Raw genomic sequence first — 26,213 nt, 5'->3', positions numbered from 1 at the left:
TCTCCTCTCTTATATGAGAGTTAACAATAGAGCTGTGTCTTCAGGCTTGCCTGAGCAGTTCGCCATTTTGATACAGAGAATTGGTTTCCACGAAAGTAGTCGTTCGATGTTTTGTTAACTTGTAAGAAATACCGATCTGGATTTCCTGGGTAGACCAAGCAGATCGGTGGACCTAGTTTCTTGGCGTTGGTCGAGTATTTCTATTGAATGTGTATGGAGTGCATGTTTCTGCTTGAATGCTTGTAGCTAGTACCCTGTTTATAATGCGTATGGTGTGAAATGGCTAAGGAGCCTGAGACTTAGCTTAAAGAAGCGTTTCGCTCGTAATTATCGCTTTGTTTTGTGGTCATTATGTTATGATGTAAGACTCGCTGAGAGCATTCTCATTGATCTGATCCTAAAATTAAGAGTTTTCCACTAGGTGGATTGGGAAGGCGCTGGAGCCTGTGCGCGTAAGAGAGTGTGTTGCTCACGGAGAGCGTAGTAGCTTAAGAAAGTATATTGCCCGCTATGCGCATTTTCGCTGAATTGATCCTAGAAGTATAGGTTCTCGACTAGCGAGACTCAAAGAGGCTGTGGAGCCTGTAAGCTCAAGAGAGCGTTCTGCTCACAGAGAGCGTGTTGGTTTATGGAAGCGCATTGCTCACTGAGAGTGTTCTCGCTGAATCGATCCTAGAAGTATAGGTCCTTGACTAGCGAGACTCGGAGAGGCTGTGGAGCCTGTAAGCTCAAGAGAGCGTTCTGCTCACGGAGAGCGTGTTGGCTTATGGAAGCGTATTGCTCACTGAGAGCGTTCTCGCTGAGTCGATCCTAGAAGTATAGGTCCTCGACTAGCGAGACTCGGAGAGGCTGTGAAGCCTGTAAGCTCAAGAGAGCGTTCTACTCACGGAGAGCGTGTTGGCTTATGAAAGCGCATTGCTCATTGAGAGCGTTCTCACTGAGTCGATCCTAGAAGTATAGGTCCTCGACTAGCGAGACTCAGAGAGGCTGTGGAGCCTGTAAGCTCAAGAGAGCGTTCTGCTCATGGAGAGCGTGTTGGCTTATGAAAGCACATTGCTCACTGAAAGCGTTGAAACTTTGGAAAATGTTGATAGTGCAAGTGTACTGGTTGAGAGTGTACTGGTCGTGCTTGCGGTGTGAATTGCGTAACTTGTCATCGCAAGTAAATGGAGTTGATTGTAATAATACACATAAGTAAATTAATCTTGAATTTATAGGAAAAGAAAACGTGGAATATACAACGAAGTAATTTTATTGATAAAACTTCTTTAACAAGTAAGTGTTCCAAGGGCGTGGCAATAATTTCCCCTCTTGTGTTTTGATCCAGTACGCTCCATTGCCTACAGCACGTTCCAATATGTATGAGCCTTCCCATGTTGGTGCTAGTTTAGAGTCATCATGAGTCTTTTTCAGAACTAGATCGCCATGTTGAAAAGATTGAGGATGCACTCGCTTGTTGTAAGACTTCTTCAGAATTTGTTGATAAGATGCTACTCTGATGGCGGCTAGGACGTGCCGTTCTTCTAACAAGTCGACCTCCCGTGCTAGGACGGAATCGTTGCGTCCAGACTCGACAAGTTCTGACCGAGTAGTAGTGACTGTCAGTTCAGTGGGAATAACGGCTTCTGTGCCATAACATAAGGAGAATAGAGATTCGCCTGTACTTGAGCGAGCTGTGGTGTGATGAGCCCACAAAATGTTCTCTAACTGATTTGGCCATTGGCTTTTGTTCTTCTCAATCTTTTTCTTCAAATTTTCTAAGATTGCTTTATTGCTGGCTTCAGCTTGACCATTACTCTGGGAGTACTGGGGAGTGAAAAATGCATGAACGATCTTCCACTTTGCCAGAAATTCCTTGGCTATTTTGCCTTTCAACTGGGAGCCGTTGTCCATCACCAGTGTGTGTGGTAAACCAAATATGGTGATGATGTGAGTCTAGATGAAGTTTCTGACATGTGACTCTTTGACATGTGCCAGTAGAATAGCTTTGACCCACTTAGTAAAATAATCGGTTGCAGCTAAGACGAAGCGGGATGAATGGTCCCATGATGTCCATGCCCCACATGTGAAATGGCCAAGGGGTCGCGATGTTAATCAACTCACGAGCTGGTTGTATGATGTTGTGGCCAAAGGTCTGGCATTTGACGCATTTGAGTACATATGCTTTGGCGTCGATCTGCATGCGAGGCCAAAAGTATCCCTGGGAGATCACTTTGTGAGCCAAAGAGCGACCTCCCGTATGGTTTCCACACTCTCCCTCATGAATCTCAGCAAAAATCAATTGGCCTTGTTCTAGGTTTATGCACCTCAAGTGAGGGCCGCCAATGGACTTTTTGAACAATTTATTATTGAGCATGCAGTAACGGCGCGCCTGATATGGGATTTGCCTGGCCTTGGTATGCTCTTCTGGGAGTGCGCCGTGTTGGATGTACTCAATGAGGGGTTGCATCCATGTTTGACATCTGATTTTCAGAGAGTGGGCACAGGTCGCTGATTTCTAATACATGGTCCACTTGGTAAGCAGGTCGGTCCACTACTTCAATGAGTAATTGTCTAGGGTCACAGTTCGGTGTTTGAGTAGCCAAATAAGCTAAAGTGTCTGCGTGACGGTTCTCGTCACGCAAGAAGTGGTGTATAGTGGCTTTCTTGAAAGAAGGAAGTAACTGATTAACGACTTGAAGGTATTTAGAGAGGTTACCTTCGTGAGTAGTGTACTCTTTTGCAATCTGGCGAACAACCAGTTGCGAGTCACTAAAGACCTGAAGTTCCTTTACACCGAGTTGCAGCGCCATGCGAAGCCCCATAATTAACGCTTCATACTCCGGCTCGTTGTTGGAGGTTGTGAAGTCGATGCGAACTGATTTTTCGACCATGGCTCCATCTGGGGATGCTAAGACGACTCCGATTCCACTTCCTCCACGGTTACTAGAACCGTCGACAAAGAGAGACCATACTGACTTGGTAGTTTCCTTTGTGGGTGCGACCTCTGTTTCTGGTTCCCAATTTGGGTCATCGACAGGGAAATCTGCCACGACCTGACTTTTCTGTGAAGTGCGAGGGACGAACTCCATGTGATGTTCTCCGAGTTCTTCGGCCCATACTGCCATGCGAGTTGTCTTGTTTTCCTTGTGAAGAATTTTCTTCAAAGGAAGGTCGGTGAGTATTTTGATTGGATGTGCTTGAAAGTAGGGCCTGAATTTTCTTGCCGAGTATAACAATGCGAGTACTGCTCTTTCAATATACGAATAATTCTTTTCAGCTGGAGTGAGCGTCTTACTTATAAAATAGATCGGTTTCTTTGAGTTGTTTTCCTCTTTGAAAAGAACCGAGCTAATGGCAAAGTCTGATATTGCTAAATAGAGCCCCAACGTTTCGCCATCTTTAGGCTTGGCCAGGACGAGGGGTGTAGTCAGGTACTCTTTGAGGGTGGAGATCGCTTGGTGACATTGATTGTTTCACGAGAACTGCTCACCCTTTTTAAGAAGTTGCAAGAACGGTCGTCATTTGTTTGATGCCCTTGATATGAATCGGTTGAGTGTTGCTACCATTCCTGACAACTTCTGAATTTGCTTCTTTGTCTGGGGATCGGGCATGTCCAAGAACGCTCGGATTTGGTTTGGATTAGCTTCGATCCCTCTTTGTGATACTTGTTATCCAAGAAACTTTCCGGAGGACGCTCCAAAGAGGCACTTCTCAGGATTAAGCTTCATTCGAGTTCGGTGCAACCTAGAGAACGCTTTCTCGAGATGAGTGAGGTGGTCTTCCACTTTCTTGCTTTTGACAACCATGTCATCGATGTAGACTTCCATGGTGTCACCTAACATGTCTTGGAACATGTCCATGACGAGAAGCTGATAAGTAGCGCCAGCATTCTTAAGGCCGAAAGGGAGAACGTTGTAACAATAGATTCCTTGTTCTATGATGAATGATGTTTTCTCTTAGTCTTCTTCAGCAAGTGGGATTTGGTTGTATCCACTGTGTGCATCCATGAAAGAGAGGAGCTCATGGCCACAGGTTTGGTCCACGAGTCGGTCGATGCGAGGTAAAGAGAAGCTATCTTTTGGCGTTTCCTGGTTGACGTTGGTGAAGTCGATGCAAAGGCGAACTGTGCCGTTTTTTTTTTGGAACTGCGACGATGTTGGTGATCCAGTCTGGATAATCTACTTTTCTAATAAAACCAACTTGCTTAAGTTTGTCGACCTCATCATTAATGGCTTTTTGGAATCGCAGGGATAGTCTATGAGGTCGTTGACGAACTGGTCTAGCATTGGAGTTCACATTTAGTTTATGACACGCAACATTAGGATCTATTCCAGGCACATCGACATACGACCAAGCGAAAACATCTTTATTCATGGCAAAAAAGTTTACAAGCTAGGACTTGAGTGTGGGGTCAAGGTTAGCCCCTACATACACGAACTTAGGATCTTTTTCAGTTCCTAGGTTCACTCGCTCTCTGTCTACATGTTGGGATGTTGTCTTTGATGCTGATGCTTCCTCAGTTGGATTAATCTCTGGAGACACTTTGTCGATCTGAGGGAGAGTAGAACTGGCAGCATGGTCTGGAGCGATCTCTGTGGCGACGACAACAGGGACCGGAGTGGTCTCTATGGTCATGACAACAGGGACTGGAGTGACCTTTGGAATTGGTACTGGTTGTGCGAAACATGATGGTATGCCTATGGGGTGCTAACTGGTGGAGCATCAACAACTGATGCGACCTCTGGGGTCTTGACTGGTGGAGCAACAATGGTTTGATTGATTTCTGGAGTTGGAATAGACGAATGGACCTTCTTGCTGGAGCCCCCAGTGTGCTGTGTTGATGCCTTGGCTCTGAGTCCTCTGACCTCGGCAACCAGGTCTTTGGCCATTGTGTAGCTGGTGGGCTCGCTCCTTGTGTGAGTATGTAGGTCGGCGGTCTTGTTCGCTGAAAGGATTTGGTTACAATGATAAACTTCGAGTTGATTGCTTCGAAGCTCCATCATGCCTCTTGGGCCTGGGAAGCGGAGAACTTGATGCAACGTGGATGGTATAGCTTGCATTTGATGAATCCAACGTCGTCCTAGAATAGCATTGTAGGACAACTTGATGTCTAGAATGCTGAAGCGTGTATTGAAGCTGACTTTGTCTTCTCTAGATCCCACCGAAACTGGGAGTATGATGTCGCTGATTAGGTCGGCCCTGGAGCCATTGAACCCGTAGAGAGGAGCAATCGGATATATAAAGACTGACTTGGGTAAGTTCATCTCTTGGATGGTATGGTAGAACAAAATGTCGCACGAACTCCCAGGGTCTATCAGGACGCGCTTGACTGTCCAGTCGCTAATCTTGACATGGGCGACAAGTGCATCGTTGTGAGGGAGGTAGACTTTGTTGAGGTCGGCCTCTGTGAAAGTGATATCCCCTGCATTGCGACCTGAAATGTGCAGGGCGTGTGCTGCCTGTGAAGAAAAATGATAAACTTCTTGAAGGGTGCCGACACGCCTTCGCTTCTCTCTGGAAGATGTTACGGAATCATCTGGGAAAGTGATCATATGAATAGTTCTGGCGTTGTCGCAATCTGACGAGTGTTGTCGGCGTTCATGGTGGGAACGGTCACGGTCTCTGGGACGTCCTTTGCTGCGGGAGCGAGCTTGAACATTGTGGTGATCATGGTGAGGTGGGGATCGACTGCGCACTCTGCGAGCCATGAGCTTATGACGTAAATTGCCGTCCGCAATGTTGGCGTACTATTTGATATGCCCTGCTTCGATGAGATCTTGAAGGTAGTGCTTTAGCCCCCAGCATGCATCGGTTTCATGACACTTGGCTCGGTGAAATGCGCAGTACGGTTTGTCAGAAATATGAAACTCGCTTGATATTTTCCAAGATGTAACTGGGAGAGTGTGTCAGGACAGCGAACTCTCGGTCGTTATTCATTCTGTTTCCCGGCTTCTGCTCTTGCTGTCGGGGACGCTTTTTTGAAGCTGGGGGGTCATCTGATATTGCTACGACCTCTTCTTCTTCTGGTAGGCCTTGGCGTTTCAGGCCTTCCTGCAGCTTTATATACTTGTCACTCGAGCGTATAACTCAGATAAAGTCTCAGGGCGTTCTTTCATCAGCGATCTGGCGAGTGCCGTGTTGCGCACACGACATGCGTTGTAGAATGCCAGGGTGGCGAAAGACTCTTTCAGACCTGCTTCCATGCATAGTAGTTCGGCTTTGAACCGACCTAGAAATTCACGAATTGTTTTGTCTTCGCCGAGTGAGAGTTGGAACAGCGAATCCAGATCAACTTTCTTACGTCTATTATGCACGTACTGACTAGCAAATGAATCGGTAAGTTGCTCGAAAGTCTTTATCGAGTCTGGCTCGAGTGAGAAAAACCAATCGAGTGCAGTATCTTTAAGACTGGCTGGAAACAAACGACAGTAGAGGTGATCAAACTCTGGTGCACTATATAGTGCCAAACTTTGAATATAACGAGCCACGTGTTGACCAGGGCATGTACTGCCATCGTACATCGAAAGACGTGGCTGAACGAAATCTTGAGGAGAAGGTTTATTTAGTACCTCCGTAGTGAATGGCGATGCGCGGTACGTCTTGAGAATTTTCTGGACGATTTGGGTTGCGTCTTTTCTCACTACACTTTGGCCGATCCTTTGCGATAGTTCATTAATCTGCTGATTAACTTCGTTGATACCATTCTCAGCGATGTTCCCTGCTGGTTGTTGTTGTGTGTCTACTTGTGCGCGAAGAGCAACATTTTCCTGCCGAAGCAAGGAAATGCTCTCATTTGTTAAACCTAGCTGGTTTGCGAGGCTTTGAACTTGAGCTTCGAGGCTTGCCATGCTTCATGGGCATGAGATTTTTGGTTTTTGGTTTTTGGTTTTTGATTTGTGTGAAAGTGGTTTCTCAAGTAATCGAGACCACAAATGGCGCCAATGTAAAGGCGTGTTTTTCCTTTACATACAAAGGAAGAAGAAGGGGTTTGGATTTGGGAAAGACCAAGTTCGCTAATGAGCGAGTTGCTTACGTATCTTCTCTTGATTTTGGGGGGAGAGAAGAATCATGTCTCACGTAGTTCAAGTAGGTGGTATTTATAGGCACAAGAGAGCGTTGATCTTCGAGACACGTGTACTCCCTTGTACATATGTAGGGTGGAGATTATGAATGTATGTTAGGTTGGTTTTGGTAGGAATTGTGTGATGATGGAGAGTGGGTGCAGTAGTTCATATTTCACAGTGATTGGAAGTACAAATAAAGCTCTGATAATTATTACATCTAGATTAGGGATGGTGTCTTTATTCGAAGCGTTCTCCTTTAGGTCGTTCATTTGTCTTGAGGTATTCTTGAGCGAGCTGAAATGTACCACCTACATGAAGCAAGCTGATCAGGACTCGATATTAGAGGTCGATGACATGAGTTCGTTATGATCTCAGCTTATGCTTAACGCGTGATTAATATTCCTTAATAAGAATATTACTCCCTTACAATGACTTTTTATTTTAAACAATGGTTGTTATAGAGATGTCGCTGCAGGTCGAACACTGCTGGTGCAGCCGAACACTGTACCAGCACAAAGAATGATACATAAAATCAATTTCAAGGCCTCTGTAGAAACTGAAATACAACTTAATTACATGAACTGAAATTATGTTAAATACTCTGTAAAGCCAAAAGCACACATGTAAGGCCCCCTTCTGACAAAATGGGGCCAAGTACAAAAGATATAGATGAAACAAAACAAACATATTCCGTTGACAAAACTTTGGTGTTCTGACTTCTCTGACTGTGGATTGAGATTTGAGTGCTATTTTTTGGTCGCCATTATCAGCTAAAAGTGGATCCCAAAAGCAATCCGATCCTTCCCCCGCCACCAACCTATTTTGCGAGGTTGGGAACCAAAATTAGAAAAACAGTAAAAACGAATTTACAATTAGTTACAGTGAGAAACTGAATGCTGTCTTTTCTCAACCACGCTGTAGATCATTCACACCATCTCGCCTCTTCCCATGATCTTTAAACAGAAGATGTCTGTCAAACCAAAAAGAAAGAGCCTTCATTACAATCTATTTTTAACTCATGTCTAAACAAAGTGAACACTCAGTCCAGTGTCTGTCCGCAACATGTTGAAGAAGTGCAGAAGGGATAAGAGAGCAACATTCATTAACACATTAGAAAAAAATATGTAATCCATCTTACAATCTAGATCCTATATTCAAAATTAATATTCTGAATTTTGAAACTCGATAATCTGCCAAAAGAGTCTATAGACCTGACACTTCTGTGATCTGGTTGTTCGAACGAAATGCAGGACCAATAAGATCTCACCAGGCATGAAGTACCTTAGAGAAAACTTTGATCATCTTATGGTATAGATGACTCAATCCAATAGTTAAACCATATTGTGACAAATGTTAAAACTGGATAATGGACCTTGAAAGTCTATACCTAACCGACTCAATAAAAAGTGATAATGTAATTTGCCTCCGGTTTTGATCCTCACAAATAGCATGAGTGTGCTGTTATGCTAGTAATTACCTTTCATATTCCAGATTCTGAATAACTATCCCGTTCAGTAGAAGCTCTGAACTGTAAACAGCAGCTCCTACAAATACAAATCAAATTACAGAGATGATCTCATGATCTCTAGGAATAAAGTTGTAGTTTAAAGACAGGAATGATGGATGAAAGTACTTCGGTTTTCAAGGAAAGGCACGCAGATGGCATAGTCATCTTCACAAGAAAGAATCAACAGATTGTCTGACGCTTTATCAACCTTTGTTGCAAATCTCCTAAGTCTCTTCACCACCTGGTAAACAAATAGATGGTGTTTCAGTAATATTACTTCTTTTGGTATGTGTCAACTGTTTTCACCCCAACAGACCAAAATAAATCCACGGGAGACTCTCTTTCTCTCTGTCTCTCTCATAATCGAAATTTCTATGCTTCCAGTTCAACTCTACCATACAGATTTATTTTTTTATACTTTTTTTTTTAATAACAAATGCCATCTAATAATATTGTTTTTCTGTGCAAGTGTTAGCAAGTAGAAAACAAGTATGGAACTGCTGGCCTGCTGCTCTTCAATGATAACAACCGCACGTAGTCAAAACATCTCTTTTTCCTGCCAATATGAGTAAAGACTAAACGACTGCCTCAACACTCCCAATGTAACTATAGACGCAATGATGCATGATAGTTCTATCCACCAAGGAAAAGAAATACATACCTGGCCATGGACTGTCACAACCAAACTTTCCACAAGTTCTCTACTTGGTTTTACACTTGGAGTGATGAAAATTCTTTTTCCCTGAAGAGAGTTTATTGGGAATAAACATGAAAACAATGCATTGAACCATCATATTCAAGAATACCATCAACCATTACTTCAAAATCTAATGTCATTACCTTTAGAAGTTTACTATGGGAAGTGCGTGCACGTGCCAAAGACACCGGCATGCTAAAACCTATCTCCTTTTCCTTTTCCAGATCTCGCAAAATGTAATTTTGTTCATCAACAAAGAAATTAGATTTTGTACAGCTCTCAAGCCACAAATGCGTCACCACAGGTTTGCCAAAAGCAATCGCCTCTAACATATTCCTTGTACGCACAAATTTATCGGCTATGAAGTGTGTGGCTTCTGAAGATGTGGATACAACAGAAATGCCTAACCTTGATGAGATCTGAAATGAAGAAAGAAATACTCACCATCAAGCACGAAACACAAGGACAAAAATAAATGACAAAAAAAAAGATATAGAGAAGAAACAGACACATAAAATGCATCTGCTCCTCTCTTTTTGGTTGGTAACTCAAATCACTAGAGTTAAACAAAAAATTTACATCACCTTTTTTTGATGCTTAACTATATCGTCATCCAAGTGATGGCTGAACAGGACTCTAACATTACCAACGTCTCTCCTTTTCTTCAAACCCTTCAAAGGAGTAGCTGCTGCTTCGCTTAAAGTGCTTTTCTGTCCCAGAAAAGCAGGTGATGCTATCTCTATCACATTTGTACAGGTGGAAGGAGTAACTGCCTTATTGCCCAATGACAAAGTATTTGCATGAGTTTTCCAACCCCATTCAGTAGCGGACTTGGTTCGGGTACAGCTTTTAAGACCAATTTTTGACCTTTTGCGCCTCAGAATATATTTGTTAGGGATATCTTGTCCACCACCTACAGTGGATGAACCACCCAAGTTAATGCCTTTTAAACAACTTGATATATCCCCACATGTTCTCTTACCCATGGAATAACTCAGTATACCACTTTTTCCATCTTCTTGTGCTCCATCAAACCCTGAAGGTTCTTTCTGTATCAGCTTACTTTTTCTAACTTTTGCATTTTGACCAAAACCAGGTTTGCTAGTTTTTCCTTCAGTAGTCAATGTTTTGGGCACATTGCCAACCGCACTATTCCTTCTTCTCTTATCCTCAGACATTCTGGACTCCATTAAATCATTTGCTTCTCCAAACTGGTTACATAAAACTAATCCTTTCAAACGCTGTACTGATCTGGACCGCCTAGTCCGACAAGCAATAGGTGAGAAAGTCCTATTTTCCTCTACTAATCGTTTTTCACTAACTTCAACATTGTCAGCTGACATAGTTAAACTGTTGCATATGACATAATCCTTGTTAAAGACCTTTTTAGTTGCTCCAATTGTCTTGCTATGGCCCATGTCTTGTTTCCTGTTAACACTAATTCCATTATTCGGGCGTTCTTCAGTCTTAATTTTTTTTCTCTTTGATTTCTTTTTGACCAGTGAAAGCAGTCTGGTTTCTTTCATGCCTTGGCCAACTAAGTCTTCTGATACACTACAATTAACATTATCAGCTCTGTCATTTTTTCTTGTTCTCTTTGAACGTCTTGCAGTGCCTCCAGAGTCAGAAGAAAGCCTATTCCGAACATAAACATGCTTTGTCATGGCTCCACTGTTTTTTAGGGCTGCGGGAGTACCACAAGTCGCATTTCCTGATAGCTTATTGAAACCATCAGAGTCCTGGTTGGCAGGAGCCCCACAACATAAGGCTTCCATAGCTTCAGCAGCCACTTGAGTATCAAAACCAATATCATATGCATCAGGTAAATCAATGCCACTATCAGTTTCTTCCAGGGGACTGTCCAGAGGTTCGTCAATTATTTCTTCGTCCAACTCGCTTGTTAAATTCTTCACAATACTCGAATCAGACGTTTGCACCATCTTCTCACCCAATTTTGAATTTTGCAATACTAGACCTGTTTCTAAACTAGTAGAACCAGTTATTTTCTGGTGGAGGTTCAAGTTGCCCTCCCTCTCTCTAGGACTATTAGATTTCCACCTGGCTTTACTGCAGCTGAGATACCTCGGTTTCTGGGTTTGGGTCAGAGGAATTCGTCCAAGGCATCTGCTTCTAATTGAAGTCTCATTCCTGTCATCAGAAGAACCTCTACGTCCCTCATCCTCATAGCTATCGACCCAATCAAATATTTTCAAATCTCTAGCTGGGCTTTTAATACCAGACCTCTTCGCCAAAGTTAGAGTCCCGTTTTTCCTTGAGACAGGAGGTGAAACCCCTCTGAAGGTTCTGAGACAACCATCTTCTTTATCCGGTTCTACAGGAGTAACTGATAAGAATCTATCCACAATAGCAAGGGCATTCTGTTGAGAATGCTCTCCAGGTTCTTGTGAATCCACATAGCTTAAGCGTGCAAATTTGTGATCACAAGCAGGTGACTCCACCAGTTCCCTTGTGCCTTCATAGTAATTGTCAACATTTGGTAATCCGTTGTACCCAGAAGATTTATCCTCCTCAAAATGCTTTCCCACTGATAAGTTAGCATCTTCAAATTTGACTTCATCGTTCAATTTTGTCATGTTTATATTGCAGTTCTGTGAATTATTGTCTGGACCACCTTCCTTTACTTCTATGCCAACTGACATTGTACCTCTTCGATCATCAACTCCATCATAATAGTTAAAATGCTTCACACGAGACTGAGAACTATCAGGAAGAGAACTTGCGTCAGTGGTTGTTTCTTTTGGAGCAAGAGTCTGAGAAGCAACTCGCCCAGAAGTAGAAGCTGCAAGAACTGAAATAGAGCTCCTCTGGGCAAATCCTGGGTCATTAAAACAAACTCAGATTAATGTGAGACTAAAGCAGCTTCTGAATCAACACATTGATGATGCACATCTAAGTATTGTGTAAATAAACTCAAAGCTTTCCTGAGGTTCAGATGAAGAAAGAACAAAAAAAGACAACCATGCAAGACTGAAGAGAGACAAAGTTCACTTTACCAGTTGGAACAGTTACAAAAACCACAAAAATTTGACTGAAGCCACTTCCTCCAGCAAGAATATAGTAGAAAAATCAGACTTACGAATGTAAATCAGATTGTCACTTAAGATACTTAAAGCAACATGCATAAGCATATTTTTTAATGGACATTTTGGAGAAGAAAATGTGTAACTTGTAACAAGGAAAGTTGCATGACTGAGGCTGCACGGCATAAGCAATAACTGGGAGACTCTTATCGAATGAATTGTTGCTTGTAGTTTATATATAAAGCTATTTATTCTACTTACCCCCTTGAACTAACTCCCTAAGGAATTTACCTCTTCATTAGTTCTCCATTTGCGATAAACAAGTTTACTTATTATAAGAACAATAAACATACATTTTAAGCATTGGATTGGTTGTGATCATTAATGGTCAGTGTGGCGAGAGGACTCACATATGAATACATATTCGTAACACTTTTAACATACAAGAATCTCCAACACCAATGCACATTCTTTTTCATTTAATCAAACAACATTTACATGAAAGCTAAAAATAACATATGAATGAAACCAAAATATACATTTATTCATCTATAACAAACTTACCGCCCCATTCATCATCCGAAGTATCAGAATCGCCAACGTAGTCCATACCGCCTTCTTCCTCCAAACCACACAACCCCTTCTCCATCCTCATCTGATCAACCACCCCTTGTTCACAATCCCCACCATCACTCAAAACTTCAGTCTTATCACTTCCTTCCAAATAATCCACTTTCTCAGTTTCTGCCTCAAAATTCAATAATTCAGTCTCACCACCCATTTCAACAGCATCTAAATACCCATTCTCGTCATCATCTATCCAAAAATATAATAAAGAAATGTTATTTTATTAATTTATAAGCAAATTGAGTAAAAGGGGTTGAAGAAAATTACCAGATGAAGAAGGAGAGTGAGTCTCGTCATCGCTGTCTATGATTGAAGTCTCAGGCATCATCGTTTTCAGAGAGAATGGGTTTATTTTCGTTTTGGAGGGAATGATTTGACGTCATTAATTCATTTACAGGTATTAATATATTTTTTTTTTTTTTTTTGTCCGTCTCAAAGTAATGAAGAGGTCATTTGGTCTAGTGGTATGATTCTCGCTTAGGGTGCGAGAGGTCCCGAGTTCAATTCTCGGAATGACCCAAAAAGATTCAAATTTCTTTTTAATCGATGTAAATATCTGAACACGCATTTCCTGTTGATTGGGGGTATGATACCAGAACACACCAGTTTGAACTTTGAAGTGTGTAATAATCAGAACCTTGATCATACTCTGTAACAGTTAAACTACATTTACAAAAATGGCACAGATTTAAACAGATAAATATATAACAAAATTCTCTTGCCATTGAGCAAACAACTGGCATGAACTATTTATATAACCAAGCAGAATAACTGGTCAGATTCGGAAAGGGAGCCTCGTGCTTCATTAATCTTCGCAGTCAAGTCATTTCTTGCCTTCTTAGCGACTTCCAAGGCATTGCCAACCTCATCCATTTCACCCTTCAGTTTTTCTAATCGAGCTGTAAGGGTCACAATCTCTGTACTTCTCTCTGCATATCTTTCCTCGACAGATGCCATTAAACCACGACAAGTCTCATAAATTTTAGAACGAGCTTTAAGTTGATTTAAAACTTCTCGAAGCCAACCAACATTAAAACGCACCGCCTCTCCAAGCCCAATACCACTCTCCCAATCATTGAGAACATCTACTGTTAAATCACTAAGACGTACCTTCTTCAAAGCAGAAATAACTCTGAGAAGCTCTACAAGTAAAGCATGCGAAACTGATCTCACGTTTACAATTTCGGTGGTCTCGAGATGACCATGCTTCAAAAAGATTTGATGATACAAGTTGGCAAAACGAGCAGGTACCATTACACAATCTACAATTTTAAAAGCAAGCAAAACTTATCATTAAATATTGTCTCATCATGGAAAGGTGGTTAAAGTATACCAGAGGAAACTCGTACAAGACAGGATCATTACCAACTGAAACCAGATCATCATTGGAAACAACGGAAGTATGACTTTCAGTAGCAGTAGAAGACTCTTTGGGAGCAACAACCGATGCAGTATCGTTAGTAACTTCAAAGGAAGGGCTGATAACAACTGTTGAAACCGTTTTTGTAGTTACAACCACTGATTCCAAAGCAACAGGAATAGCCTTTTGCATAGTAATTTCAACAAGACCATTCGCATCAGAAGAATCACTAGTGATAAGCACAGCCTCCGTAGCCAAAGGCATAACTTCACTAGCCATTAGAGTAACCTCATCTGTAATCATTAAAAACTTGTGAGCAATAAAAGCATGATAATTAGTAACAAGGGCAGGGAAGTGACGCTATCATATTCTTCACTAAGTGAAGTACTGAAGTCTTGATCCTGATTTGTGAATACTACAAGGTTGAGGTATCACAATTCCACAAGTAAAAATTTCACAGTTAAAATGTTATGTTTGTGCAGCTGTTAGTAGTATAAAACTATAAATCACTACCTCTTACACTTCTATTACCAACATGGGTTGGAAATTGGTGGCATGGCTTATGAACTTTCTCCCACATCCTTTTTTTTCCTTTACGAATATATACTGAGAATAGGAAGGATACAGTGATAAAAAAATGAGCAATTTAATGAAAATAACTCCCAATTTGAGCAATGGGGTTGCCTATTAAGCTAATCAGGATACATGGGTAAGAATATGAGCATTGGAAAGCTACAATTGTTGGTTGAGCACATCACGTGAGATTGAAATATTTAATCAATGCCCTCAACCACAAATAAGCTCTACAATCGGATGTATCCCTGTGTGGGTATATCCTTATCCTAATAAAATGATTTATGAATGTAAAATATCACAAATCCTAACAATATCACAAGAATCATAAAGAGCATAGACATAAGTTAAATAACTTCGAACAAAACAAAGAAACGAAGGGTGGACCATACTCACCATTGACAGGCACAGTGTCCAGAATACTAGAAGCAGGACCGCTGATATCATTGACAACAGCAGAAGCTACCTCCTCGGTCACATGTTCGTTTTCCATAGCAGCAGAAGTGGTCTTCTCAATAGTAGCTACAATACCATCACTAACAGGAGCACTTTGCGCAAGACCATCACAAAAAGCAGCAATTGGCTGAAGACCATTACTAACAGGAGCAATTTGCGCAAGACCAGCACTAGCAGAGGCAATTAGCCCAAGACCATCACTAACAGAAGCAGGGGAAAGATCCTCTTTCTTACCAATAAAATCAATGTCTTCTCCTGCTTGATTGCCACCAATCTCCTCATTGTCACAATCAGTATCAATTTCCTCACCCATTTCCTCAGTATTATTACCATCATTAACATCATTCTGTTCCGAACCGTTGCTCTTTTTCCTAAAATCATGAACATCATTCTCACATCTAACATCCTTATCTGAACCGTCAACCGTTTCCTCAGCACCATTACCATGACTAACATCCTCTTCTGAACTTTCGTTGCATCCATTATTACGGACGCTGGCACTCATCATCTCATCCAACACAGAAGCATTATCCAAGTCCTAAGAAAGAAAAAAGGAAAACATAGAAAAGATAATTTGAAAATAAGAATAAACTGAACTCCCAAAGAATATTTCTACAACAAATCAAATTTCAAAGAATAAAAAATACCTCGCATTTGCGACGAACAGGAACAAACTCATCCTCATTGCCGTCAGTTGCAAGGAACACCCGCAAAGATCTCTTCTTTCTTGGCATATGCTTCTCCATGACATTGTGCTTGGTGTCTTCATTTAGTAACACGGGAAAGCAAGTGAGATAATCATTATTTTGCACTTCTAAGGAAATTTTTGTCCTGATATGCGATATATTACAAGCTTGTGGTTGGTAATGTAACCACAAGTATGACCTTTAAGGTTAAAAGGTTTTATTTGCGTTACTGTTAGTAATATAAACCACTACCTCTTCTACTTCTATTACCAAGTTGTTGGAAACTGGTGACTTGGCTCATCAACTTTCTCCTATACTCTCTTTTTTGTTAACAAATATAAACGAGCAATAGGAAAGATACCATACAAAGAAGTAGTTGAATGAGAATAAATCCTAAATTTAGAAATGGGATTTCCTATGAAGACAATCAGCATATGTTGATAAGATTATTTTCCATCAAAAGCTACAATTGTTGTTTGAGCACGTCACACGTGTTTTAAGTTCATGTCCTCAACACAAATAATTAGTATATCAGACGCGTACCTAAATGGCTGTATCATTACCTGGACTTCTGATAGAACATTTTATAAATGTAAAACATCACAAATCCTAACTAATATCATAAGTATCATAAATTCTAACTAATATCATAAGTATCATAAATCATTAAGTCCAAACTATTATCATAAGATACTCACCATTAAAGGGCACAGAGTCCATAGTAATAGAAGCACGACTATCAATATCATCGACACCAGCAGAAGCTATGTCCTTAGTCACAGGTCCGTTCTTCAGAATAACAGAAGGGGTGTTCTCAATAGTAGCTTCAGTACCATCACTTACAGGAGCAATTGGAGCAAGCCCATCACTAACATCATCATCATCCAAATCATCGCCCATTTGTTTCTCATCATTACCATCACTAACATTTTCATCCGAACTGTCACCCTTTTCCTCAAGACCATTACCATTACCATCAGTAACAGGATCAGGGGTAAGCTCCTCTTGGTTATCAATAAAACCACTCTCTTCATCTTCTTCTTCATCACCACCAATCACCTCATTCTCTTCATCTTCTTTTTGATCGCCACCACTCTCCTCGTTGTCACAATCATCATCAATTTCCTCAGCATCACTATCATCATCCTCATCCAAACGGTCATCCGCTTCTTCCTCATCATTACCATCACTCTCATTTTCATCCAAACCATCACCCTTCTCCTCAACAACATTACCATCACCCATTTCCTCAACATCATTCCCATCTTTAACATCCTTATCCAAACCACCACTGATATCCGAAACTCCATTCGTATGGTCTCTACTACCAGAACTAGTCTCACTCTTGAACAAAATGTTCTAAGAAGAAAAAGAATTTAAGAAATAAAAGTACAAGAACAATAACTTAAAAAACAAAAGATAAAAATACCTTCGGTTGGAAACCAGTATCAACAGAACCATAATCCCAATCATCATCATCATCATCAGCGATGATCAGACGTCTCATTGCTAAACGAAAAAGTTTATTTCTTCAACAGACTAACATTTTCTTTCCTCTCTTCCTACACACCCTTGTCCCAAACAAAACATGCACTACATAGGGTCTTCATAACAAGAGAGGTGTCCTTGGCTTTGCAGAGATTGAGGAATGGGTTTTTTCATTTTTGGCTATTTGCACCCAAGAAGTATGTTTTTTTCGTCTTTTGTGTAAAAAACAAATTTTTGCCTAGTTGGTTTAACACGTGGAATGAATCTATGATTACAAGAACAGTTGCTACTTGTTACCAGTTAGAACTAGCCATTTGGCCCGGCCTATGGCCGGACTTGCTACATAAATAGCTAATGACTCAAAAGCCTAAAGTCCACTTGAATAAATAATATATGTATATTGATAGCTAATGATTAATTGCATACTTTGTTTGAAGAGTTTATGTTTTTCTATTTTTTTTAAAGAGATTGCAAGCTCTCAAACCTTGCTATCCTTGCAGTAAGTTAGGGTTCCTGAGTTACTACTTTGGAGAGCTCTCACTTTTCAGGTTTCTTTTTGTTTAAAAATGGAGATAAGAGGAAGAGAGAGATTTTTCTTTTGTACTTTCTGTTTTTTTGGTTTTTTTACGAACAATTGAAAATGGCATGGATTTGAATAAAAAGGGGGCTGACGTGTTTCACTGAGAGCATTCTCAACTACTCAGTATTCATGGTCAATCATGAGTATAACAATAGATGTATTATAATGGGGTTTCAACCTATGCATGGTATAAACAAACAGTACTACGACTATCAAATATTTGTACTTTTTCCTTAAATATAAATATAAATGCAAGAAAGAGACGATGACTTGAAAGGAGAAAGAGGTTTAATACCTGCATACGGTTGATCAGAGCTTCCAAAGAGAAGAGGGGGAGATTTTGGTGTAGAATTATTGTAAAATGATTAAAGTATGGGCTTGATCTAGGCTTTGTAATTTGGGTTAAAAGTATTTCAAAAAGTTGTCTATGGGCTTTGAATTGAAGGGTGGACTTTAAAAGGTTGATAGAGTAGGAAAGACCCTACTTCTGTTTTGGCAGAACATTTTTTTATTTTTAATTTTGTTGATATAAAAATAAAATTTAAAATTTTATAAAGAATATAATTTTTTTAAAGGGTAGACAAATTAACTGCAACCACCCACGACCCACAAACAAATAAACATGCACACCATCCTGTGTAAACATGCACACCATCCTGTGCGCAAAAGCATTTCCTAACTAAAAAGGGAATCAAAATCCCAAATCTGTCTACTGCATGCAGTTAGTTTAATTTGAAAAGAATCCATACCCTCCAGCCAGTAGTCAACTGCGACATAAGTATGAGGGCCAAAAATACAAAGCAAAGCACCCCCACCTAAAATCAAAGGCAAAAATGATGTCATTACACGTAATATGAAGCGAGATAACAAATGCCTTAGAACAATCTGTGACATATACCATCCTTACTTTCAATTTTCTTTTATAGATAATTTTCTTGTTAGAGCGTTACACAAAACCTTGTAAAACACCCTCTCTAAGGGAGCAATGCTTTGATGAACCTAAGGTTAAGGTATCAAAAGAATTTGTTCCTTATTTTGCAAACAATATGAGTCGGCCATGTCTATGTCCAGGCCAGGCAGTTGAAAATAATATAGTTTAAAGTGGACAAACATAAATAATTGAACTGGTTTCCTTCTAAATCCATGATTCTACCTTTAGAATGTTTACCCGCTTATGGCAATCGGTGTTCGGAGAATACGAAATTATAATACAAATCCAATGTTTCTTGATCGGGAACAAATCTTTATACAGCTAGCGATTCACGGTGGATGGATCCACATTTTCAATGAGACTACGACCAATTCAACAACGAAGAGGCTTAAAGATCCGCAGGAAAATAAGAACTAATTAAGAAGACTCGCAAGAAACTGTTTGTGATTTTGTGCTACCCTCGCTTCTTCTAATCGCTTCCAACATGATATCGATCCTTTTGCATCATCTATCATTACATAAAGCCATGAAATCTTGTAACATATTGAAACTAAGAAATGTAAAGAAGCAAAAGCATCAAATGAACAAACATGTAATATCCAAGTTTAAAATTTAAACGTATAAACAGAATCGACGGGCAAAAGATGCAAGAGAGCCGACTCAATGCAATACGTAAGAAGATGACGGATATGTCATATATTTTATGGATATGCATACTTAACTTAATAATAGTTAGTAATAGCCTAATAAGTAAAACATTTCATACACACAATATTTAAAAAAAAAAAAAAAAAAAAAAAAAACACAGTGTCCCAATAGCCAAGAGTATTTGAAAAGGATCAAAAGCAAGAATTGATACAATTGGATGGGTTACTATAGTGAATTTCAACACGTGGATTTAAATCCTTTAATGTCACATTTTGCTGTAGAGAAAAGGTTGTTTTTATTTTGAATGTCGAATTAAGAACTTAACCCGCAATTTGATATCAAGTAGGTAATAACATGACAAAAGCAATTTATATTTCCAAATATAAAAACATCTATGAGCTCATTGTCAAGAGACACGTTAGACCAAATTCCAAATTAAATCCTTAAAAGGTGAATAGAACAACTTATGTTCACTGCACTTGAGAAAAAAATATCATAGTTAACAATTAAGAATTTAAGATAATATTGTGAACCGCTTAGAACTTAGGGGTTACCTTGACTTCCTTCAGCCACGTTAGACCAAATTCCAAATTAAATCCTTAAAAGGTGAATAGAACAGCTTATGTTCACTGCACTTGAGAAAAAAATATCATAGTTAACAATTAAGAATTTAAGATAATATTGTGAACCGCTTAGAACTTAGGGGTTACCTTGACTTCCTTCAGCCACGTTAGACCAAATTCCAAATTAAATCCTTAAAAGGTGAATAGAACAGCTTATGTTCACTGCACTTGAGAAAAAAATATCATAGTTAACAATTAAGAATTTAAGATAATATTGTGAACCGCTTAGAACTTAGGGGTTACCTTGACTTCCTTCAGCCACAGGCTCTTTAAGTCCGGACTACTAAGGATGGTTGACACAATAAGAGCACCATGGACAGGCTGGTTGCTGTACATAGGTCTGGCAAGCTGTTGCAATTGACTATTCACAGCAACCGCTTGTTTTTCATCTTCACAAAGGACACTGCAAAATAAAAGGAGCTCATTGTTAGAAAGCATGACAAAAATCTCCTCCCCTGGTAATAATCAAAATGAGATGAAGCAGCCTATCATTATCCAGACTTCAGACATCAACATATCATTTTAGTTTTGGAAGCCAACAAAAGAGTGACTAAAAAGTACGTACTCAGCGTAGGTCTATGCTATTCCAGTTGGTTCGTACATCACTTATATATATTATTTAAGTATTCATTCATGTCCTGCAACATGGAGGGAGAGTATGGCCACATACATGCTTCTTCTGCTCTGGTCAAATTCAATTGCCAAAACACCCTCTCCAACTACCAATAGGTCTAGCATCAACATGAGGCAAGTCGGGTAAGGGAAAGACATTCCAAGTCTTCAGATGCGCAATATTATATGTGTGTTAATGGGTAAAAACAGAAGTCTCAGAGTCTTTCACAGTATCTGTTTGTTGTTGGCCTGAAAAGGAAATAAGTAGCTAGCTCTTTGGGAAAGCAGTGTTTTCAGTGGTCCTACGTAAGGTGCTGACAAACAAAATTGATAAAAGTGCTCAAGACTGTTAGTCTATGGTCAGAAAAAGAGAGAGTCATCCATATGAGAGTGTGAGATAAGTTAGAACGCGTATTCATGTTAGTAGCTATACTATTGTTTTCTTGTTTAATTATTCATTTGATATATTTTAAGTTACTTTTAACATGACCTTTTCGCATGGTTACATTGTTCCTCAGGTTTCTGAATGGATGGAAAAGAAAGTTGAGTGCACATTTTCATCAGGGGAACGTGCTGTGCAGTTAGATCTGATTGGAAGAGTCCGAGGTTTGGATTCTGCTGAGAGCTACTTCAATAGTTTGAGCGACGAAGACAAAATTGATAAAACTTATGGCGCGCTCTTGAATTGTTATGTCAGAGCAGGCCTAACTGATAAATCCGTGTCCCATCTGCAGAAAATGAAAGAAAATGGTTTTGCTTCAACTCCTCTCTGCTACAATGACCTCATGTGTCTCTACACAAACACTGGTAAGTATGAACAATGACCTCATGTGTCTCGGCATTTAAGTTTTTGGGCTCTTTGAAATCAATGCGATGTTCCGATTTTCAGAAGTGTTCTGTTAGGTCATATTAAACACCAACAGGAAACGTCCCTACTCACACTTGCTTTGTTGGATCTATCGAGAATGTCTATCCAAATTAGATATCTATAAATGCAGTTTAGAACATAGACCATTTATGAACTACGTGTAGGATAAGCCTAATTTTGTTCAATTTACCGAACTGTGTGTAGGATAAGCCTGTTTTGTTCCAGTTACTGACTGGGTCAAGCAGCATGTGGGGGTGTAGCCAAGTGGCTTTGCTTGTTTCTCATGTGCCCAAATGATCATTATGTGGTGAGGTGCTGGTCGGCAGTGTCAGCTGTGATATGCTGGATACCTTGTTCCATGGCTCCGGAGACCTGTGTCCCTCACCTTATCAGATGGCCTTGAATGATTTGACATCTTGACTCCCAGTTATATTATGACTAAATAAATAAATATCTTGATATTGTGATCTTCAATCAGCCAGTTTGTAAACTTGTGGTCGATATTTGACCATTCACATGTAGTTATATGTGTTGTGAAAGTGAGTTTTTGTACTTTCTCTTTGCACACTTCTATTTGCTTTGTCTGCACGACTATAAAATGTCATATCATTTTACATAGTATTGCAGTTCGTGTGTGTGCCTGATAGGAAAAGGATAATGGTTCCACATACCTGCTCATTTAGGTGTTTGAATGTTGTTGGGGGGTTATGACCTGTTGGTCATTTGGCAAAGTGGAGCCTGTAGACATGTTTAACCTTTTGCTGTAACTCAGTATGTCTGTATAACTATACAACATGTCATTTATACGTAAAAGTAACTTATTAGAGCAGCAGGACACGGTTAGTCTCGTACTCTTCCTGTATAAAGCTCTTTGTGTTAGTGCCTGTGAGCAGCAGAACATGTGTTTTGGACATGTTATTTGTTAACATTCCTGCTCCACTGCAATCTTACCAGAATGGGTTTGTGCTATAGGTTGTGAATTGGACATCTTTTACCTGTAACTTTACTTAGTTGCTTCTAAGTTCTGATTCCATTTTTAAATTAATAGTTTTAATACACAAAACATCAGTGAACGGTCAAGATATAGGAAGATATTGGCCTAGAAGAAGCTCTATTCATGAGGAGTGCCCTGCGAATGCGATTACAGAACACAGATCAGTGTCGAGGCTGCAGAAGAAAAGACACAAAAAGAAAGGCCCAAAGAAGAGGACGACTCGCTGAGAATTCTCACTGGCAATACTCTGGAAACATTCCCATCGGCATATCATGGTCACCTTAACATCGTTTGAAATTCAGATTACTGCTTATCCTAAAGGGGAAGTGAAGAAAAGAAATATTGCCACAACACACAAAGCAGAGATTAAGCGCTTCTTTTGAACTCCATCAGCTCTTCCCCTTGTCATTATTGTATCAAAAAAATTCTCAAAGACCCGTTGGAAAGTCTATACTTCTTGTATGCAATCATTAGTTATTGTAAAGCACACAAATCCAAAAATATCTACAATAGAGATCTGGACTTTGAGGAAAGTACCTTAATAGGATGAGCAAACCGTTCGATCTAATTCTTCGTTTCCTCGAGATACGATGATGGAACGTTGTTTATCAGCTTCAATTAATGTTTCTAGTGTTTCTGGACTTGAAGATGAAGGTGGTGGAGATATCTCTTCCCTGTTCAACGGCCAAAAGCAAGGGTTCATCGTGAGTGTAGAGATAAACCAAAAAGATCTGAGTCCAATATATGGCTAGATAATTTGCCCGGTATTCGCCGGGCTTACTACATTAATAGCTGTACTAAAGAATGTGGAGCATATGTTCCCTAAACCCCATCTAATTGACCTCAGCATCAGTCAGCATGTCTAACCGGTATCAAAGAACAGAACCGTTTTCGGGCGCCAAAGCAGAGCTGTTGTGACTTGAAAGACCCAAAGATCTCAAAACAACTTGCTAATTTTCACTCCGTAGTAAGACTTCACCTATTACCCTTTGCCAACAATATAAAATACAACTGGCAAGAATATGCCAGAAGGGATGCAATCTCTAATAATTGATGCAGATAGTATCTCTGTGGCAGAAAGAAATCTGACACCCGCCCGAGTCCTTCAAGTGAATACCTTGTATAGCCCTGATTACCAGGGACTGCTTTTCGCCCTCCCATAAAAAAGCCTATATTACTGGCACGGTTCCAAGGATTGAAACCTTCATCCTATTGCGGTCAAGAGTCTTCTCCAAAGAGGAAATGCATGGCTACTGCCTCTGCTATTGCGGCTCCCTCTTCGTCAAGCCGCTGTTGTTCCTCTTTCTTCTTCTGCTTTTTCTTTTCTAGCTCCGATCGAATAGCAACAGAAGTAGCAAGTGCTTCCTCCAAGCGTCTCTTCTTCTTCTCAGCTTGTTTGAGATGATCTACCTCATCCTTCGCTTGCTTTTTCTTCCCTTTTCTAACAGGCGGTGCTTGAATGCACGATATAGTATCCATGTCAACTATTGATTTCTCTAAAAAATAAATTCTGTTAGGATCAACATAACCACGTTGTATCCAGTCCAGTAGTAGCCATTACAATCTAATGCATTAACCACCATTTACCACAAACATTGAAACTATATTTGTGTCATCCATTGCTAGTCAGTTTTAATAGAAAAGTGAGACTTATCTTGCTGAAATGAAAAGAAGTGAATTTTTAACGCATCATAGGCGAGCTTGTCTGACCAATCAGTTGTGTTCAAGTTTGAACAGGTGTAATAAGAATTTCACTCTGTAAAAGGAGTTGTTACAGATTTACTAACTTTTGTCTTTCTGTTTATTGATGTGTAAAGGAATGTATCAAAAGAAGAGTTCTGCAGTCACTCAAATTTAATCCAAATTGCTCTGAAGCAACCAAAGTTTCTTCACAACAGGAGAAGGTGAAAGATCAACTAAGTCAGTCCCCCTTCTAGACCTCGTCATTCGAACTGGTCCCTCACTAACACTCTCTGACAAAACTACAGCGGTAGAAGTATCGCAGAGATATCCAGAAACAACCTCACGTGAGACAGAAAATATAAATGAAACAGAGGTTATCTTCAAAAGAGATAAGAGAGAAAAAATAGGAAGTATCTTTCTTGTTTTAACTGCTTTAGATAGTGGGGAAACTTGTCTCCGAACGTGCATCACTTTCCTACAATTTCTGAATCTCCAAAACATCAAATGTCTATCATGCCGATGAGTATTAATCTGTTACAACGCCCCAATACAGAATTTCAACAGATGAAGAAGGTTGTTTTTGGAAGTTTGGTTGGATGAAACAATAACTACCTCAAGGCCAGCAACAAAATAACTACACAGCTTTCTATCCTTGTACATGAAGAACAAAAAATTTGTATCAGTGCAAAAATGACATGAGGACGAAAAAGAGCAACTCCTACACACTTTCACAACTACTGAAGAAAGACAGTTCGAACACAAACACTCTCTCTGGTACTAAGGCAACAATAGCATCACTGTTTGGAACACCGGCACAAAAGAACAATTGCAAGGCACTTATTCTCAAAAGTGATTCAAGCAAGTCCCATTTTCTTAACTTCAACTTCTTGAAATCAATTTCCGTCCTCCTTTTGTTTTCTTCCTCGCAACAGGAGAAGGCGACAGATCAACTAAGTCAGTACCCCTTCTAGACCTCGTCATTCGAACTGGTGCCTCACTAATACTCTCTGACAAAACTACAGCAGTAGAATCATCATTCCCATCCTTTTTCCGTCCTCTTTTTGTTTTCTTCTTGGCATTCGGCAATGGCGAAAACACAACTAAGTCAATACCCTTTCTAGACCTCGTCATTCGAACCGGTGTGTCAACAACATTTTCTTCTTCCACACAAAACCTAACTATTTTCATAACCTTAGAAGACTCATTCTGAATTCTGTGTAATTAAAATTAAAAAATTAAACAAAAAAAACACGGATTTAGTTGATTATTATTAGCCTAATTAACAAATACATAAAATCAAGAAAAGAAAAAATAATAATGAAGGATACCTTGATGAGAAGAGAAGTGAGTGAAAGTGGAGAGAGAGGAAAAAGTTTTTAAATTTTGACATCACTCTATCATTTTTAGTTTAATTTTGGAATAAAAGAAGAATGAGATAAGATTTAAGAATGGAGATAAGATTTAAGAAAGAGGTTTTTATCTACTTATCTATTTTGGATTTTTATGTATTTTGAGCTACTTTAACAATCAAATTGCAAAAAAAAGCGTAGAACCCATTTTTTAGATAAAATCTGATGTGTCAGTGTGAGAGAAAAAAGGGAAGCTGACGTGGGTCACTGGGAGCATTCTCAACTACTCAGTATTAATGGTCTTTGATAAGCAAAACATCTATTTGAAACCTTACCTTACTGATGTTGTTAGTAGGCCAAAAATTGTCAGTGGGACGATAGCCAAGCTAGCATATCAAGCTCGAGGAGTTGCGAACATCGGTTAGACTTTTGTTACAGTGTACT

General features: G+C 39.8%; 3 protein-coding genes, 3 long non-coding RNA genes and 1 other non-coding gene across 12 annotated transcripts; 2 read left to right on the top strand and 5 right to left on the bottom strand.

The window, feature by feature from the left end:
- Positions 1–7,598: 7,598 nt before the first annotated feature.
- Positions 7,599–13,343, bottom strand: LOC147499191 (uncharacterized). Of its 2 annotated transcripts, none has more exons than XM_086560979.1 (8): positions 13,186–13,343; positions 12,856–13,107; positions 9,835–12,086; positions 9,394–9,669; positions 9,215–9,295; positions 8,680–8,794; positions 8,524–8,590; positions 7,599–8,016 (listed from the first exon to the last, which is right to left on the bottom strand). In XM_086560979.1, the coding sequence occupies exons 1-8, from the start codon at positions 13,244–13,246 to the stop codon at positions 7,953–7,955; spliced, it is 3,168 nt and encodes a 1,055-aa protein (XP_086417105.1). In that variant the 5' UTR covers positions 13,247–13,343; the 3' UTR covers positions 7,599–7,952. The 2 variants fall into 2 exon arrangements, 1 of the variants encoding a protein (XP_086417105.1); XR_015195725.1 differs by lacking the exon at positions 7,599–8,016 and adding an exon at positions 9,059–9,109 and having other exon boundaries at positions 8,512–8,590.
- Positions 13,344–13,365: 22 nt separating this feature from the next.
- Positions 13,366–13,437, top strand: TRNAP-AGG (transfer RNA proline (anticodon AGG)). The gene has a single exon. It is a non-coding gene; the product is annotated as a tRNA-Pro (tRNA).
- An 87-nt stretch (positions 13,438–13,524) lies between these two features.
- LOC147499189 (uncharacterized) lies at positions 13,525–17,624 on the bottom strand. Of its 2 annotated transcripts, none has more exons than XM_086560981.1 (6): positions 17,423–17,624; positions 16,692–17,337; positions 15,955–16,070; positions 15,248–15,845; positions 14,284–14,571; positions 13,525–14,180 (listed from the first exon to the last, which is right to left on the bottom strand). In XM_086560981.1, exons 1-6 carry the CDS (start codon positions 17,498–17,500, stop codon positions 13,669–13,671), a joined length of 2,238 nt encoding a protein of 745 aa, XP_086417107.1. In that variant the 5' UTR covers positions 17,501–17,624; the 3' UTR covers positions 13,525–13,668. The 2 variants fall into 2 exon arrangements, with proteins under 2 accessions (XP_086417107.1, XP_086417106.1); XM_086560980.1 differs by having other exon boundaries at positions 16,692–17,352; positions 17,423–17,623.
- A 406-nt stretch (positions 17,625–18,030) lies between these two features.
- Positions 18,031–18,378, bottom strand: LOC147499188 (uncharacterized). The gene is made up of 2 exons (XR_015195726.1): positions 18,240–18,378; positions 18,031–18,172 (listed from the first exon to the last, which is right to left on the bottom strand). It is a non-coding gene; the product is annotated as an uncharacterized LOC147499188 (long non-coding RNA).
- Positions 18,379–19,921: 1,543 nt separating this feature from the next.
- On the bottom strand, positions 19,922–21,495 carry LOC147499187 (aspartate aminotransferase, mitochondrial-like). 3 transcript variants are annotated; one of them, XR_015195719.1, is made up of 4 exons: positions 21,366–21,495; positions 20,507–20,666; positions 20,351–20,425; positions 19,922–20,269 (listed from the first exon to the last, which is right to left on the bottom strand). XR_015195719.1 is itself a non-coding variant. In XM_086560978.1 (3 exons), exons 1-3 carry the CDS (start codon positions 21,434–21,436, stop codon positions 20,423–20,425), a joined length of 234 nt encoding a protein of 77 aa, XP_086417104.1. In that variant the 5' UTR covers positions 21,437–21,495; the 3' UTR covers positions 20,276–20,422. The 3 variants fall into 3 exon arrangements, 1 of the variants encoding a protein (XP_086417104.1); XR_015195720.1 differs by lacking the exons at positions 19,922–20,269; positions 21,366–21,495 and adding an exon at positions 20,829–20,968 and having other exon boundaries at positions 20,276–20,425; XM_086560978.1 differs by lacking the exon at positions 19,922–20,269 and having other exon boundaries at positions 20,276–20,425.
- Positions 20,907–23,251, top strand: LOC147499186 (uncharacterized). 2 transcript variants are annotated; one of them, XR_015195721.1, is made up of 3 exons: positions 20,907–21,294; positions 21,394–21,682; positions 21,948–22,357. It is a non-coding gene; the product is annotated as an uncharacterized LOC147499186 (long non-coding RNA). The 2 variants fall into 2 exon arrangements; XR_015195722.1 differs by lacking the exon at positions 21,948–22,357 and adding an exon at positions 22,813–23,251 and having other exon boundaries at positions 20,911–21,294.
- Positions 22,838–25,906, bottom strand: LOC147499185 (uncharacterized). The gene is made up of 3 exons (XR_015195724.1): positions 25,749–25,906; positions 22,975–25,633; positions 22,838–22,872 (listed from the first exon to the last, which is right to left on the bottom strand). It is a non-coding gene; the product is annotated as an uncharacterized LOC147499185 (long non-coding RNA).
- Positions 25,907–26,213: the final 307 nt, after the last annotated feature.

The sequence above is a fragment of the Coptis chinensis genome, chromosome 5 (assembly GCF_015680905.1).
Source record: "Coptis chinensis isolate HL-2020 chromosome 5, ASM1568090v1, whole genome shotgun sequence".
Classification (NCBI taxonomy): Eukaryota; Viridiplantae; Streptophyta; class Magnoliopsida; order Ranunculales; family Ranunculaceae; genus Coptis; species Coptis chinensis.
Note: the sequence above shows the minus strand (reverse complement) of the source record. Positions and strands in the feature narration are given on the sequence as shown.

What these genes read in the sequence shown, in the direction of transcription:
- LOC147499191 (XM_086560979.1), bottom strand. Translation starts at nt 13,246, where the DNA reads ATGATGCCTGAGACTTCAATCATAGACAGCGATGACGAGACTCACTCT. An exon ending in CCCATAGTAAACTTCTAAAG is followed by an intron (nt 9,296 to 9,393) that starts GTAATGACATTA and finishes AACTCTCTTCAG; the next exon opens with GGAAAAAGAATTTTCATCAC. An exon ending in CAGAATCTGGAATATGAAAG is followed by an intron (nt 8,017 to 8,523) that starts GTAATTACTAGC and finishes TTGGTTTGACAG; the next exon opens with ACATCTTCTGTTTAAAGATC.
- LOC147499189 (XM_086560980.1), bottom strand. Translation starts at nt 17,500, where the DNA reads ATGAGACGTCTGATCATCGCTGATGATGATGATGATGATTGGGATTAT. An exon ending in CTGTTCGTCGCAAATGCGAG is followed by an intron (nt 15,846 to 15,954) that starts GTATTTTTTATT and finishes TTTCTTTCTTAG; the next exon opens with GACTTGGATAATGCTTCTGT. An exon ending in TGATGATCTGGTTTCAGTTG is followed by an intron (nt 14,181 to 14,283) that starts GTAATGATCCTG and finishes TTAAAATTGTAG; the next exon opens with ATTGTGTAATGGTACCTGCT.
- LOC147499187 (XM_086560978.1), bottom strand. Translation starts at nt 21,436, where the DNA reads ATGAAAATGTGCACTCAACTTTCTTTTCCATCCATTCAGAAACCTGAG. An exon ending in CAATGTAACCATGCGAAAAG is followed by an intron (nt 20,667 to 21,365) that starts GTCATGTTAAAA and finishes TTTATTTTGCAG; the next exon opens with TGTCCTTTGTGAAGATGAAA.